At 46.9% G+C, this 17,172-nt stretch overlaps 1 protein-coding gene across 1 annotated transcript in view; it reads right to left on the bottom strand.

Moving 5' to 3' along the window:
* LOC119465898 (constitutive coactivator of PPAR-gamma-like protein 1 homolog) overlaps positions 1-17,172 on the bottom strand; it is a 66,060-nt gene that overhangs the window by 40,347 nt on the left and 8,541 nt on the right. Inside the window, exons 2-3 of the mRNA XM_049657941.1 lie at positions 2,556-2,720; positions 426-750 (exon numbers count right to left, since the gene is read on the bottom strand). Coding sequence (XP_049513898.1) covers positions 426-750; positions 2,556-2,720 — 490 coding nt within the window. The remainder of the gene's footprint in view (positions 1-425; positions 751-2,555; positions 2,721-17,172) is intronic.

Below are 17,172 nucleotides of genomic sequence, written 5' to 3'. Positions count from 1 at the left end.
GGTGAACATATTCGCTCGCTATCGGGTCGCGGTGAGTCGGACTTCATCGATTTGTCGTGCGCCCATGTGAATGTTCTATTGGTAGTAATTCGGCTAGTGTGTATTAGTGTATGAAAGGTGCAATAAATGCCCTTTTGATTGTTTGCACTACTGTGTTGTTCCTTTGTCCTAAGAGCATGTGTGAGACCCCACATTACACAGCCAAGACAGCAGTGATGAATGCAAGGCTTTGCTCAAACATTGTAGCAAAACAAATATGTTTACTAGTAAGAAGACACTGCAAAAGCCTCATCAATGCCGTTGTGAACGCTCCTGGTAGTTGCCAGAAGCGCAATGTTGCGTTTTAGTTCTTGCTTTACCCTAAATCAGATATTCCGAGTGAACTGCTGCGGAGGTTTCAGGAGCATTATTGCGTCTAGGCCCACCTTTGCCATTGACCGCAGGCTGCTCGGAGATCGGCGGCAGCCCCGACGAGGAGCCAGATGTGGATGGGTAGCAGCCAGACTCGTGCCGGCGCCCCTGGCTCGAGGGTCGGTAGCGCAGGAACCCATCCCGAGTGCCGTTCAGGTAGTAGTGCACGCAGTTCTTGAGCCGCTGCACCTTGTCACGGGGCGCGCCGGGGAACACACGAGCGCCCAGGGCGTCCAGGTCTTCTGTCGAAGGCAGCCCTCGCACAAACTCCACCACTGCGGGGATCAGGGTCTCGGGGGGGAATCGCCTGCACCGAGACGAGGGTTGGGGCTCACCTTTCTGTGCATCGAGATACTCGGCACTGGTGGAGTCTGCTTCGATGTTTCAACCTGACGCTGTGTGAACTTTGGTTCCGAGTTTAATAATTCATATTAAGCTTCAGGATACGCCAAGCACGGGAACAAATAACCAAACACGGTGCTACTGTTAGCATAACAAGGTCCTACAGGTTGTTAAAGATAAAAATTATAAATTTAGCACTTTAGTACATCTTAAGCAGAAAATCTGAACATTCTGTGAAAAATACTACTCTGCATATTGACTATTTGAGAAATAATTAGCAGGTGGTCCTGTAGGAATGCTGTGAACGAGAAACTGCTCTATAGTCAGAGCAAGAAGGATCTGCACCACAGAGCAACGCAAGTGTTTGCAGAATTTCATAAATATTCCATTAACAGCAGAAAAAACTTCCAAGTGCCATTACTATACGTTGTTTCTATGAGAGGATGACACTGATGTGGGCAAATCTAAATAACCAAGTGGTGGTGTCAATGCGACAATCATAAGCAAGCTCTCAAAATAGGACATTTTACGATTAAAATGGTACACGTCGGCAGCTATGTGGAGGGCATTGCCCATTACAATAATGAATCGCAACAGAACATCTGGCTCCCAGTCACAAAACTCGAGGCTTTACAAGGATGCCGAATGTGAAATTCAAGGAGGTTGAAAAAGGCTCCATTCATACACTTAGCTGCAATTACTCCTCCACGGCTACCGACTGCACCTCTACTATGCTTTGTCTGTCCATTAGAAGCTGTTCACCCGGGCTACTGAGTTGAGTCTGCGCAGTTCTCTGCACATTGTACGATGCCTCCAGTTATGGCTGTGGCCTTCAATGATTAAGAAGTTGGTGCATGGCACAGTAACACTTGGGCCAGTGTTCGATTGGTCGAAGCACTTTTAGTGGTTTAGGCGAGGAAACACCGCTTTTGGATGGGAAAAGAGGAGATGACAGACAGGCTTGCCCCGTTCAAAAGTGCTGTTTATACAAACCGGCCTAGGTTAGAACACTCTTTTAGTGGTTTTATTGCTCCTTTTTCCTTTTTCCAAGGTCAGGGGCATTTTACCCATGGTAAAAATGCCCGTGTGACAGCAAGTTCGCAATCACAGCATTTTCTCAAGTGACCAAACAGTGACACTTACACGTGAAACTTTTCTACTTTAGCACAGCAAGTTTTCATTTGGCAACTTATTGTCACTTTTATAAAGCACTTCAACCACAGGCATAAAGCACTTTGAGCAAGCTACTTGAGTAAAGGAAAATGGAAGCAGCCTGTCCACGAACTCTGCCAAGTTTAATATGTAGAAATAGGTAATAAGCATGCATTCACTCAGGTGCTTAGAGAATCTAGAAAAATGCTGCCCACTGAAGCAATACCAATTTTGGGGGGGGACTTTCCCAAAGAATTGATACTGATAAAGGAAGCTTGACAGAAAAGATATGGGCAAAGCAAGTGTTCGCAAGGCACTTCACCACTGCCTTGTGACAAATGCCTCGCAATTCCTACCCTAAGTGCACTTTTTCCTTCTTAGCTTGGACTTGAACATTCCCGATGGAATGCAGAAAGTGGAGCAGACAACACTTCTTGTTCATACAAACATGCGCAGTCTTCAACATAGTCTAGCACTCTTAAGCTTCAGTGAATTAATCGACACCCCAAAGCTCAGGAATACTGAACATAGCAAATCAGTCCTGCGGAAAAACCACAACGTGAAAGAAGTTCTATGAATGAAAACAAAGTTTCATTTACCATGGCATTAAAAAGCTACATGACCTAATACCATTTCCTGAATACACTCACCTTGCCCTTGGCATCGGGACAGAGGGAACGATGGAAGGGTGTAAGGTCCTCCTCCGAGAGCAGGTAGTTTCCGAGCAGTGCCGCAAGCACGCAGAAACGGTTCGGGTGCAGGTTCAGGCTGCGAGCCACTTCATCCAGGATGAACTCCCGTGTTTCCAAGGAGCCCTGCAAGCACGTGACGAGAAAATTGTGCCCAAGTAGGCAGTGTTAAAACAATTGCGGGGGTTTACCATCCCGAAACTGCACAGTGAGCTAACAGGAATTGCACACTGAAGGGCTCCGGATTAATTTTGACTGCCTGGGGTTTCTAACAGGCACCCAAAGCATGATGCATGAGTGTATTTGGCATTGCACTTCTACCGGGATGTGGCCACGGTTGCTGCAACTCGAACCCGCGACCTCATGTTCGGCAAATGATCCCCATAGCCACTAAGCCCTGGCTCCGGGTCAAGCCACCAACGCGATAACGTTCTCATTTGCTCAGGAGAAAAAAAGACTCAAAACTATCCGAAACCTTCATACTTGTTACATGGTGATCTATTCCACAAATATTTGCAACAATGTTTCTATTTTTCCATGTCTGCCTGCTCACAGGTACAGTCACAACGAAAAAAAGTTCATCCTGAGTGATTGTCAATTAGAGTGGCGAAATAGTGATAAGCAGCGCTGCAACCAAGGACAACTGGAGGGCAAGAGTACAAGGTCATTCCCACTCATTCTCTGGGGTAGTTTCATCGGCAGTTGCAGCTTGTGAAGAACCACTTTTCATTTTGACAGCTGGCAGCATATGAATGTGAAATGAAACTATCATGATTAGATTCACAGTCACTTGAACGCTGTAGTGGGTAACTGCCAATCGCAACAAACATGGTATTAGTCCAGCACTCTCACTACGTCCACATTCCTGAACAGCAGTGCCGGCAATAGCAATTTCTCCCCTCCAGTCAGAGCGTTCAACAGCGCCAATCTTTTTTCCATTGCTAATGCACATGTTTCAGACATTTGTTGCATACTACATTAATGATTTATCTTTCTGTTCTAATCCCCTTCTTTTTTATTTTTCTTGGGCCTTCCTTTCTCATACGAAGCCCTCACTGGGGTCTTGGAATGTCCAAGGAAACAATGCAGCAACAAGAAAAAAAGCCTCACGACGGCAGCTGTGTGCGGGAAAGACTCGGAACCGAGCAAATGCACGTCTTGCACAACCCTCCCAACACCCCAGCTAAGTACAGCTGTTACGGAAGCTAGTGAGACAGACGACACGTTGCGTTGCCTTCAGCCCCTAAGAGCCAAACCCGGTGAACGAAATAATCTGACGTTCACTGCGAAAAAGATTAAACGACAAAAAGATTAAAGAGGCCCCACCCAGTCCTACCATGCCGCACCTTAGCCTAACGTTACCCTTACCCCTTCTCTCTACTACGTCTTGCAGAATAACCACAAGGGTGCCAGCCTTTTGACTCTGTCCCGCTCAAGTGTATATATTTAGAAGCACTAGGATTGCCGACTCTGCGTGTCGTCTCCTCCGTCTGAGTCTCGGCAGCAGCAAATCCAGATCTCTGAGCAAACATGCTGCATAGATGGAGGAGGAATTCTTTAAAAAAAGTTGAAGGAAGGCAAACAACAAAGCACGCCAAGTGCACTGGCGACTAAAGTCTAAGCTAGCGCACGAGGGGCCAGACTGCTGCATGCCATCTCAGCACATTCTTTCCTGCACCCTCCAGGAAGTGCTCTCAATTTGTCTGCGAAGCTTCCTCTTGTCTGTGCACTGAGAAAAGCCCGACTGTGCACAGACAGGGCAGCAGTTGACGGGGACCATAGAGTTTCCCATGGGAATGATGGGAACATTTAGTACATGGATCTGTCTCATATTTGTGCTTGTGGCTTCAAGCTGTACTGCGACAATCCAATACAACTGGCCAGTCACGCCTATTACACAACAAGGCCTGATGAGGAAGTGATCACTGCTAACTGACAGATCTAACAACTTGCTGCTTCATTGCGAGTGCTGTGAATGATGCCTATAACAATGCAGAGCTCTGGCTTAACTTTGACTACCTGGGGCCAGATTTCGCTATTACTTTTTTTCCAGATTCATTTGTCTCCCCCCCTCTTCCGTCCCTGGCTTGTGCGTTCTGCGGCGTGCCGTTTCTGCCAAGACTGACACTTGGCGAGACCGTCACTGGCATGTGCAACTGAACACCGTGTGCCTCTTTCATAAGCAATGGCCATGTTTTCATTGGACTGCAGTTACCATCAGTACCATGGCCAGGAACTAAATCTATGACCTGATGCGTTCCGAGAGCATAACGCCAAATTTGGGCTCATGGTTATTCCGAAGGAGCGATTCTCACAGACGAGGCTGTTTATGCCATGCAGGAGTGGTGTACAAACGAGTATCACTATAGCATTCCAGTATGAAAGGTGACCTTAGCCCATTCAAACTAGCCAAAGATATATGCAGCTCATCCACTGCTCTTTGCCGTTTAGAATCGGTACATGGCACAAGGAACCTCGAGAGAAACCGGTGAAATGCAAGTCAGCTTTCATTGTAGTGGCTATGCCCTAAGTCAAAATGGGAGCCCGTGAAGACAAGTCAATTAACAGAGCGGTGCTTTAAGAAAAGTGAACATGCTGATTCAGAAGAACAAAAACGCGGTGCAAGTACGTCTGTGTCCACAGTCACGCAGCACCATTTTGCGTACAATGCTGTATGTACAGCCAGCACCAAAGGTTTGCGAGGCATGGGTGCAGCAAAACAGCTGCATATCCTCATTTGTGCCCGCAGACAGTAAAACTGTTATTTGCATATACTAGTGGACGTTGGAATTCAGTTTTTCTCTTGGATACTGTGCAATGCAAGCTTGTGATGCTGATTATGTTTACTATACATGTGCATGCATATGTGTGTGCAATGTGGCCCACTTTCAGTTACTTTGTAAATATATATATATATAAATTATGAATCGACTATGCCATCCTTACGCAAAATTTTCATGCCACTTTGCCTTACAAAATAATCAGCCATTTGCACAAATACGAAAATCCTAGATTTCCTCCTTATCTATTAAGGGTTATTACTTGAATCAAAGAACAAACAGTACTTAACCCCTTAAATGCTGTGACAAATTCCAAAAACTTTTATAAAAGTGAAAAAAAAAAATGATGAAAGTCACTGCACATTATTTTCCTGTCAGAATCACAAGAAACTGAACACATACACATGTGCAAAATTTTACAGAAGTTCACCGCACGTTGACTCGTCATCGGCTTCAGAGGATGCTCATTGTGATGGCGAGTTATTTTGTCAACGGCTGTTAACCAGGTCAAAACTAAGCAATTGATTTCTATCTTAACTAAAACCATGCAGGGAACAGGTTTAGCAGTCTATTAGCGACAGGTGCCTAGCACTTACTAGCCAATTCATAAAAATTCTGAATGTCAGCTACCTTACTGCAGCCCTCTTACAAACAAAAACATCTCCTCCACAGATCTGCTTCTGCATTTTATTTCAGAAATGAAAGGAGCCTGCTACCTGGCCTCCACAGCTGCTCCACAATCCTCCACAGAGGATTGACAGCTGCTGCCAGTTTAGATGGCGGCATGGAGGTTGGGGAGGTTTTCCGAAATTCAACACTAGCGCCTCCTTGCTATTGCATGACAGATCTGAGATAAAGCTCAATTTCCAGACTAGTAACCAAATAAGGAGAAAAAAAAAAATTCAATGAAACAAAGAAGCCAGGAAAAGGCAATTTTAGGTATGTTCATAGCAGCTTTTTGCAAAAGGAATTTTGAGGACATTCAAGGCACTGATGAGACATTTTCAAGGACTAAAGCGCCATGATACCCGACAGCTTAAAATCAAATTAAATTATGGGGTTTTACTTGCCAAAACCACGATCTGATTATGAGGCACGCCGTAGTGGGGGACTCCAGAAATTTTAACAACCTGGGGTTCTTTAACGTGCACCTAAATCTAAGTACACGGGTGTTTTCGCATTTCGCCCCTATCGAAATGCGGCCGCCGTGGCCGGGATGCGATCCTGCGACCTCGTGCTCAGCAGCCCAACACCATAGCCGCTGAGCAACCACGGCGGGTTACCCGACAGCTTGAAGACAAAGCAGTATTTAGCAATGAACAAACACCTCCTCTACATGGTACAAGAAATGAGAAAGTGTTGGCCATTTTTCGCATAAACCCTCACCAGCCACAACAGACAAGATGGCATCGTGTATACCACAAGGACGCTAATCAGATCGTCTTGACTCTAGGCTTGCATAAGCCTCGTGGTCAAATATGCAAATAAAATTTGTTAAGCTTAGCCAAAAGCAACATGCAAGGATTCTTAAGTGCTTCATGATAGTAGGGGATTTCGAGGCCTCAAAAATGGTTTTAAGAGATTGCAAGGGTTTCAAAGGTCCCTATGAAATCTGTATGGTACTCATGTTTTTCCTCTGAATCCCTGAGTGCCCCGTGCTTAAGGCGAAAATGTAGTTTATGTGCAGTGTTAGCTATCATAAGAAGCTTGCAACTTAAAACAACATAATGCTAAGCAAGTTGATATACACTCATGCTAGGAAAAGCAAAGATTACACAATGACAGCCTTCGCATGCTATCTATGCCTTGCAGAACTGATGTACAGAATTTTGCAAATTGTCCACACATCCACAAATAAATAAACAGTTGTACCACCCACGTCCCCCACAGCGGCTAAGGAGAGACAGAAAGTAAACTTTCAAAATACCTCAAAAAGCTATACGGTTTCGGAAAATGAATCACCTAACGGTACAACCTACTCAGTGAGCCCGCCTGCCTCACAATATGCAGCTTTGCGAGAAGCAAAACAAGCGCGCAGCCGTAGACATGACACGCAGCTGTCAAGAATCGCCAGAACCTTGCGCGACCTTTTGACATGAAATGTTAACTACCAAATGCAAGGGGCTGCAACGTGTCTAACGCGGCAGGCTAAGGCCACAGTGCAACGCAAGAAAAATCGGCTGGTGCTTGTATTCAGCTCGAACACTATAGGCACCTCTCATTTCAGTCCACCTGGCCCCCGACGAGATTACGGAAGTGCTACTTCTAAAGAGAAATGCCATAAACCTGCTTTACAGTCACTGAGCTCTGCCAGAGATTCGATGAACCAATTCCTTTATAGCATTTAATATGCACTAGGTCGTTATTAGAGGCTATGTTCTTCACAGCCAAGCAACAATAGCAAAAGAGTTTAAAACCACGCTAATACCTGTGCCATATGTGCAAGGCTAATGCAATTACGTGTGTACGCCTGTACATTTCTGAACGATATTATACCTGAAGTTGCTGTAACACTCACGCTTTTAACGAAAGCAAATGTTGCCCAAGATCGCCCCAAAAATACTTTGCAGGCAAAAAGACCCAAGAAATAGCAAACAAATTATTACATTTATCCCCCCCCCTACATAGAAATATTTCACTGTACTTCAGAAATAGATCTTTCATGTACAGGTGCAGCAGCTGGGAGCGATAGTACACATTCGGCAGCCAAAAGATTAGTGACAACACATTACACCTCAAATGGCATTAGACTTAAATGCCATTAAGTATGTCCATGTGGCACCATGAGCATGCATTGAACTTTAGGGCATAAGACGGCTATGCTAATTTTACTTTTCTGCCAATGTGACATGCGTACAAGCCTTCTCAACGATAAAGATAACTGCAAATACCTCTGCATTAGTAAGATAATGCCAACCATACAAAAAGGAATTCAGCTGCTTTTCTAAGAAAGCAAACGACAGGGACGTTAAAAGAGCACTTGCATAACATTTTTGTATTCATCTGCGCGTGTTTGTTAACTACCAAATGCAAGGGGCTTCAACGTGTCTAACGCGGCAGGCTAAGGCCACAGTGCAACGCAAGAAAAATAGGCTGGCCATCTAAATTTTTGGAAAAAGTACTGGCAAGTGTCAAAATACCTTAAATTATTGTTTGGCGTGCTTGTTTGTGCACTAGTTCGGTACACGGGAGGTGGACACGTCATGAAGTCGTGATACACCCGACTAGCTCTGCTTCTGCAATCACTGCAGCTGCCACCGTCCAGCTGCCGCACAACTCTTTTCAGCATAAAAATAAATAAGACAGCCTTGTTAAGGTCACATTGCTGCCAAAACCGATACAAGAGCAAATACGTTCTAGGGGAGAGATGGGTTTTCAGACAAAAAAAAAAAAAAAAGTTTAAAATCTTTATTCTTCCAAGTTACAGTGCTGGCACCTTGTAGGTATACAATTTTACATGCTTATTTCGAATATGAGGTCCATTCTTTAAAATCTAATTTGGCTGTATTTGCGTGCTAGTTAACCATGTAAATTTGCCAGAAAGATTTGCAGAATACCAGTTCTTTAGATTTCACAAGATATGGTATCCATGGCTTTTCCATGACTCAAGAAATCCAATAAGACTAAATTTCAAATGTCTACCTTAAAACAAAAGTTGCATAAAACCTTAACTCGAATAAAGGTTTTTAAATATTTTTGGTCTAAGACCCCCAGGGCTATCATTCCTGTAATTCCCGACGTACCATATATGCTACGGTGATTTTGATACCTCAAGATGCTGACAAGCACGAGAAACAATGGGTAGCCTATAGTAGAATTTTTGATATGCTGGAGCAAGTTTTCAGTTGTGCATAGTTCAGCAAACCAATTACTATGGTAATTAGGTTTCAACTCTAATAACATTTCTTTTTTTTTTTGTACAAACCTATTTTCTGTTGCCAGAAATAAAGCTGAATGAGTTGCTCTAATATTTCTTGATGTGAAACTGTGTTTGGGCATTACAGGGTTAACATGCTCACTAATGCAGATAAGAGCATTGCAGATGTTTAAAGACAAGCTTCACAAGAGGCAACGCTAGCACTACTGCCCCCAAGTTATCATGAGCGGCAAGCACAGGGTAGTAGAAATCAGGTGTTTGAGGACACAAATCTTGAGTGGAGATGCCAATGTTTAGAATTTAGCCTGCAGAATAACAACACGACTCTCACTTCCACTATTTTGTGCGCACGGCCCAAGTTTCCAAGAAAGTAGGATACAAACTTCATTCAGGGCTGGTATAATGTAACGTCTCTATATCCAATGCAATTTCTTGTTGAGCTTCGTCAGTGGTCAGAAGCAGCACTCCAACAACTTTATCAACTGGATCAGCCAGTCGGGTGGATGATAAGAGTGACATAGAATCGAGCGAACGGAATGGCTACATTATGCCAGCCCAGATCTCTACACCTAAAAAATTGCACGAGATGCTTTTTGACATGAACGAGAGGACCAGCGCATGTGCATTCATCAATGAAGGCCTATCGGACAACAATGGGGGCTGAACCCCCAACTGTACTCAGCAGCACAATGCCAGAGTCATCACTGACCCACCATAGCAGGTCGGCATGGGAAATGTGTTACATCACAGTTTGCTTTGCTAAGCATTCTTCCCTGAAACGCGATCAGAGTCCTAACCCATGACATGGCTCCTCACCAGCAAAAATTATAGTCATTGACACAAATGAGGTCAGCTTGGAAAACCTGCCAATTTTATATTAGTACGACAATAAAAAAGGTGGGTCACAAATTTGCCAGGAGGCAGGACAGGAGGTGGTGTGCAACAATTACACATAAAAATTTTTACCCATTCTGGGGACTATGTTGTAAAAAAAAAAAAAAAATGACACATATACACACAAGTTTGTTTCATAAAGTCTGGCAAACACCAGGGAAATGGCCTGTGCAATTATTATTGTGCGACATTTTTGTTGTACTTGTGCTGCGATTTGTATTAAGCATAAGAGTAACCTTGCGAATAAGAAATTAACAATAACTTAACAATCCTGTGTGGAGTTCCTTTATTTCAGACTTTGTGCTCGCTCATATCCTGTCAGTAATGCGACAGCATGCAGGGATGCCAATGCTGTTCCCGACAGGAAAGTACTGGGGCACACAGCGTGAAAGGAAACTGCATGCAAGTCCTGTACACTTTTTTTTTTTTTCAAAGAAAATATTTCATTTGCCATTGTGGGTATGGCTATTATCGTCTGGTGATCGTCTGAAACTTTCAGCGCCCGTGTCTGTGCTCTCCCTTCGTCCTGTTGTTCAGCGCTGTTTCGTGTTCTCGTAATCGTGAACCAACCAGCCCAAATGCGTACCCTTCATACTTATAACGTTTCAAAGCATCAATATATGCCCGCCGCACGACGGCAGAAGCCATTGAAACTCGGCGCATACCCGCTTACGCACGCAAAGTGGCGATGCAGGAAGCTTTGCACATGTCCGCCCACTTGGGAAAGCATTACGCAACGTACGGTCCCCGTCAGCTCAAGATATCAGAAGCATACAGAATGAGAGAGAAAAAAAAGTAAGCCCCGCCTAAGCTACGACCACATGTAATGGTCGCCCGGCTGGCTACGTCGAAACCACATCCCTATGTAAACATGTCTCGTGAGCATTCGGCCCTGGCACGAGGAAGCGCTTACACAACTTTACTCAACAATACAATAAAAAAAAAAAAAAGTCCAGCAAGTCTAGTGAGCGGGTTGCTGGCTGCGCGGTCCGCTGTAGTGCAACGTACGAATCGTGGCACGAATGCAAATATATTCTCCGCCAGTTACAAGCAGAAAACTTGGCGGCCATTCTCTCACGGGTCAAAACGCGAAGCGTCAGCGGCAGCAAATGAATGAATGAATGGTGTGGTTTATTTTCCACAGAATGGTAGCGGCGCCTTCACACTAGGCTTTGGGGCTTAGCCCAGTTTCGCTTCAGCGTTGACTACAAATTATATTTTAAGAACGCTCCGCGTACGAACAATGCCGTGAGCAAACCACCACGACCGCGAGACTCGGCTGCTGTCACTGCCTTGCCATCACGTTCGTTGACTAATGAGACGCGCAGTTACAGCATGCAACATGTAGGCAAGAGTAGGACACGGAAACAGCTGCGTTCCATGTTTGGGAGCTGCTAGCGCGCTGTGGTTTTTACAAACAACGCTTAGTCGGCGTTGAAACGGTAGCGATCGACACGATTAAACAGCACGGCGACTACCCAGGCAAACAGAGGCGGCAGTTCCGGGAATAGATTAGGCCTAACGAGCCGGCTCGCAGTGCTAACATTTTTTTTTGAGCGGGTAGGCCTACAGCACACGCCGGTAGCCAGCGGTTGGGACCGTACGTTCGGCCCCTAGTTCCAGCGCGGACAAATCGGAAGAAAGTGAGCGGGCGGGCGCGAGCTCCGCGAGGAGGTGAGGGCGCTCACCTTGTACGTGAGCTTGAGCTGCGCCGACGAGAAGTATCGCGGCGGGTCGAAGATGGCGTACTCGGCATCCTCGGCCATGAGTCCGTGGAAGCCGTTCTCGCGGCAGAAGGCGATCACCTCCTGCCGGTGGTCGTCCATGCTGCAGAGCACGGTGACGTTCAGGTGCCGCAGCGCCATTCGCAGGCAGGTCCTCAGGCAGACGGGAGCTATCCACCACACCTTGGGCGGCGGCGTGGCCTTGGTCGCCACATGCTTGAGCACCTGGCCCACCTTGCGTCGCTCGGCCTGCTGCTGCCGGTGCCATTCTTCGAGCCGCTGCGGCTCGAGGCTGCCGTTGAAGAACACGGCGAGCTCGATGTTGTTGTTCTGGATAGTCTGAATGAGCACGGACAGGAACTGGACCATGCGGTTCCACTGGCCGCCGCATACCCAGTCCGAGAAGTAGCCTCCGTAGAGCCGGTCTAGGCAGCACTCCCCGTCGACGACTAGGCACAGGCGGTTGCCGGCGGCGGCGGGCAACCGCGGGTTTCCGCGACCCCCGGGCGGCGGACAGCGGCGTTGCGCGCGATTTTTAGCAGATCCACGGGAACGCAGGCGCCCGGACAGTTGGCCTCGAATGAACTTCTGAAGGGCTTGGATACCCATGGCTCTTATCTCCCTCTCGGGTGCCGATCAGCACGGAAACACACGCGCGCACAGGCGGCTGCAACACACTACGGTACGGAGCGACGCGGTGCCTGTCGCCGGTGAGCGGCCATCTTGGCGGCGGCTAGTCGACTCCTCATGTGGCGAGAGAGGAACCAATGCCCCGCCGCTGTGTGAGGACTACACCCACCGTCGCCGGCGGTCGTCGCTTCGCTGCGGGAGGCTCGCCGGCGTCTCGCCTATCCGACGCCTTCCGTCCAGTGGTACGCGAGCCGGAGGAAACGGATCGCTCGGAAGAGCGGCCCACACGATCACCCAGGGCTCTTCTTTTCTCCCCAATGCGACCAGCGGCTAGCGGAAACGAGTCCGCGGGTGCCCACTTACAAATCGCGACTAGAAACGCACGCACGACCGGCAGCGGGGATCAAGTTCAATGAGCGACGCAAGAACGCTGGGGTCGAGGGTAGATGACATTTACCGCCGGCGCGGGAATTTTGGCTTGTTTTTGTTGTCCCTTTCGCCTTGGTTATAATTGGCTGTACGTACTACGCCCCCCACATTAAAAGCAGTCCAAATCAAAATAGTCTACGAATTATCTGGTTAATTTTGGAATGAGCGGCCGAAGCTTTATATAACTGCTTTAGTTTTGTGGTTTTGCAGTCATGGTATTTCTCTATGTGCCACTTTATAGCCTTAGAGATTGTGCTACAAACGCTGCTAATCTCAGAGGCCACGTTTACTTATGTGTTTATTCTCTTAGTTCACAGATGACGCCACCCCACCAGCAAACGTGCAGCACGATTTGCGCGGCCATGAGCGCGGTGAATTTGACGCTTTGCTAGGCCAAATAAGCTGCTGCTGGTGGTCCAACTGCGCCATTTTGCTACAATTCTGCTTGTCTACGCCTTGCTGCGCCCACCGAATTGCAACTTGCGCCACGTGCGCCAAAGAGCTTGGCCGATCTTTGCTTAACCGCGTAGAAGAAACAATCTCTACTGGCTTGGCTCACAATAGCATGGAGCAGGTCCAAAATGGGTAACAGCTGTTAGCTGAAGGGAATGTATGTGAGCCTGGCTACTGCACTTTTTGAGCTTGAAGAGCTGGAAAAAAATTAATGGTTACAGCCTCTGACAAAAATGAATTTCCATGTTGTCACTGTGCAAGATGTGTGGGTTAAGTAGAAAAGAAAATCAGTATTTATGCTTTTAAAACTTGTTTTACAGTGCAAACAAGACATGCTCAGATGGTGCATGTAGGCGCGTCTGAATAGAAAAATTATTGAAACTTTTTGATACAGCTTCGTGTAGTCATTATCTTATTGCCGACGAAACAAAATTGCTTTGTTTTTCAGCATTTCTAGACGCTTTTATATTATGTCTGATAGCATAACACTGTTCTCACTAGTTTATAAGCGCTATTTACATAGCCAAACGAGGTCTGTTTGCAACGTACCATGGTTTCCTGCAGTGGGCACACGAGCTAAATGGCTGCGTCTATCTGTCTTGCTTGTGTCCATTTCCTCTAAAGAAGTAGTTAATAATTGTGCACTAGTAATCTATAAGCTGTACCAAATGTCATGCACTTGCTTTTCAGAAACGCAAAATTTTGTACTACAGAACTGCTACAAAATGCTAATGTAGCTGCTCCTAAATTGCTACGAAACAGCTTTTTTTTTTTTTACCTTCTCCAAAAATTTCTCCAAATCCTAAACTGGCTGGACCACCACTGTAAGCACCATAACACGAACTTAGCATTAGTGATTATTATCTATAGGGTGTTTTATCGATGCTACAGCGTAAACGTCGAGGATTCATGACGTTTACTAATTCACCATTCAAGTCATTGAACTAAATTACTCGAAGAGGCGGACATGCTCGAAAAAATCGAAATGCACAATAGGCGAATAAACAAAATTCGCTAATTAGCTTCTAGCTGATTACGTTACAGCGCATGTTGAAATTTACGAACTGTAGCCGGTCAATTAGCAATGCGTATAAACTTGGAACGAATTCTCAGAATAACACCAGCCCCCGAAACTGGTGTCATAGCTCATACCAAAGTGTTCGACGAATTAGATTGGCGTCCCAGTTACTTTTTGTTTCAATGCAAAAAACGACGTTCTGTTAAAAATGTTTAACAGAACGACGTTCTGTTAAAATGTTTCGCCCGAAAGGCGAAGCATAAATTGCGATAGCAAATTAGTAGAGAGCTATTCGGAGTAGGGATAGTAGTTTTATCGGCTGCATAAACTTGGACACATTCGCTTACTAACTGAATTAACAAGCGTGGTGTCAGCGCGCGCAAGCAAACATGAATAGAGCACAGTGAATGACCGCAGACAAGGTCTGTCAAAACGCTGGCAGCAAGCGCAGCCGCCGCAGGGGGCGAAGCTCCGTGCGGTCTATCGCTTCAACGGAAACTGAGAATGCAAATGCACAGCGCATACAAATGTCAGAGCGCTGTGGAGATAAGAGACGGTGCGGGCGACCGCCACAGCGGGGGCAAAGTACAAGCACAGTTGTTGGCAGAGTTGAAGCCGCCCCCCCCCCCTCCCTCCCGCGCTGCCTTCCCGCTTTCGCGTGGGAGATTGCCCGCCTTTTTCATTTTCCTGTGCTGCCCTCTGCCGCGCGCCGCTGGAAACGTTTTGGTAGGGTGCTGGGGCTTTCGCCGGTTGATTTGTGAACCTGCGCCCGTGTTAAGTGCGCATCGGTTGTGCGTTTCGTAGATCGCGAATAATTATTAATGGCTTCTGGGGGACAGCATGTCGTTCCTGGAAGCCATGTAGCACTCATCAACTACATACATGTAGGGTGAGCAGGCCTGAGTGTGCTGTTTTGTTTACAGTACTGCCGATAAAGGCACGCTGAGCTCCCTCTGCCGTAGCGGCTGCTTCGGAGTTTGTTGGCGCTAACTCCTGCACTTGCACCTCGCTTTTTTTGTAATTATTTTTAGACGTTCTTTAGACATTTCGCATAATAAGATGTTTTCGAGTGTGCAGCCTTCCGCGTCGGATTTAGCAAAGCGATGCAGTTGTTTACATCCGCATCTACAGCCACAGATCGTTGTTAGCGTCAAAAAATGGTGGAAAGGTGCATATATGAAAAGGCGCTGATATGAAAGAATGTCGAAAAAGTATAATTAAAACACACATATCTGCTCATATGAGCCGCGTTTGTTCCATCGTGAGACGAGTCAGTATGAGCGGCTGAGCCACTTAAACAATGGCGGCTGTGATCCAGTTACAAATATTGGGCTGCAATTTATTACTGATTCTCGCTTTTCTTTAACTTCGCGATAGTTAGTTTGCGCGTGTGATAAAACATTATTAGAGCAAACTGTGCTCGCATAAGCGCTCATTTAAAGGCCGTGTGTTCTCCTGCAAAAACGCGGATGCCATCGTGACACCGTTGTATATAACTGAGCGAAGCGGCTGTTTATGCTGCTGTACCGAATGTACCGTCTCGTTTCGGGTTTGACACAGAGATAAAGAGTACATCGCAGGAATTAAGGAATGTGTCAGTATGCCAACACGTAAACCCCACCCATCTACGTCGCGAATACGACGGCAGCCTACGGGAACGTGACGTACAGATGTTGGCACAGGCGTGGGCACAGCGCTGTGTCCCCGCTTGCAGCTGATTGTGTACGCGGCGATAAAAGCGAAGGGTAGTTTATTTCAAATCGCTAAGGCTAGAATTGGACTATAAAAGCAGTTTCCTTCATTATAACTTGCTTACTTTTCAGTACCAGTCCGCCGGTAGCGGGTGCGCAGAACTCGACGGCGCCAGGCCTAACCTTCGCTGAACAGGATCAACATTGGCTCAATTTATGTGCACGGATTGAGAGGGTCGAATCTTGTGCATTTCACTTCGTAGGCATGTCTTGACTCACTTTGAGCGCGACTATTTATATATACTAACGGAGCCGTTGCGGCTATCGCGTTATCGGTTCGACGGCCGATCGCGCGGCGTTCGGCCGAATGATGGTCGGCACGCTGATTTTATCGGTGCCGTCGACAAGAAAGCCATCGCAGTACGACAACTCGCGCTCGTCGGTTACGCCTTGTAGGCCTGGTATGATAAAATGGCCTCAGCGACACAGTGCTGAATGGTCGGCCAATCGTAGGCGTGCGCGTCTTGTCGGTGTCGTATCGACCCAGTGTTACCGCGCCTTGAACGAGTAAGTGAAGTCGGGCCACACGCTGCCATTACCAGCAAGCGAGAACCGACGCTGCATGAAGTATTCGTCAGCAACGTGTTTTTAAGTGTCGTCCAAGTGTAACGCAGGGGTTTATCGATAAATTTGCTATTACAGCCATCAATTCAAGGCGCAACTACGTGGGTCCCTGTGCAGTCTAGACGAAGCCCTCACCGCTTTCTGTTTAAAGTGGAGTTTGCAGTCTACGCTACGCACGTTTTCGGTACCGCACCGACGTCAAGCTACCAGTGAAGTTTCAACGAGGTACACAGCACGAGTTTTCACTTGCAGCAGCGCGCGTGCGAGCGCATTTTTTTTTTTCGGGGGACGTTCCCCCGAGACGGGGCCGCACGGCCGCGCGCGCGACCCTTCCAAAACGTTTTGGCGACTAATCCGCCAGGGCAGGGCGCATGCGCCGTAGCGCCGTGAAAGAGGCGGGTTCCCCTGCGCCCGGTCCCCAAGATACGCATTTGGGCCGCAGCAGAGAGTCGCCCCAA

This window comes from Dermacentor silvarum, chromosome 10 (assembly GCF_013339745.2).
Source record: "Dermacentor silvarum isolate Dsil-2018 chromosome 10, BIME_Dsil_1.4, whole genome shotgun sequence".
Taxonomy (NCBI): domain Eukaryota; kingdom Metazoa; phylum Arthropoda; class Arachnida; order Ixodida; family Ixodidae; genus Dermacentor; species Dermacentor silvarum.
The sequence above is the reverse complement of the archived record's forward strand: the minus strand, read 5'-3'. Positions and strand labels throughout refer to the sequence as shown.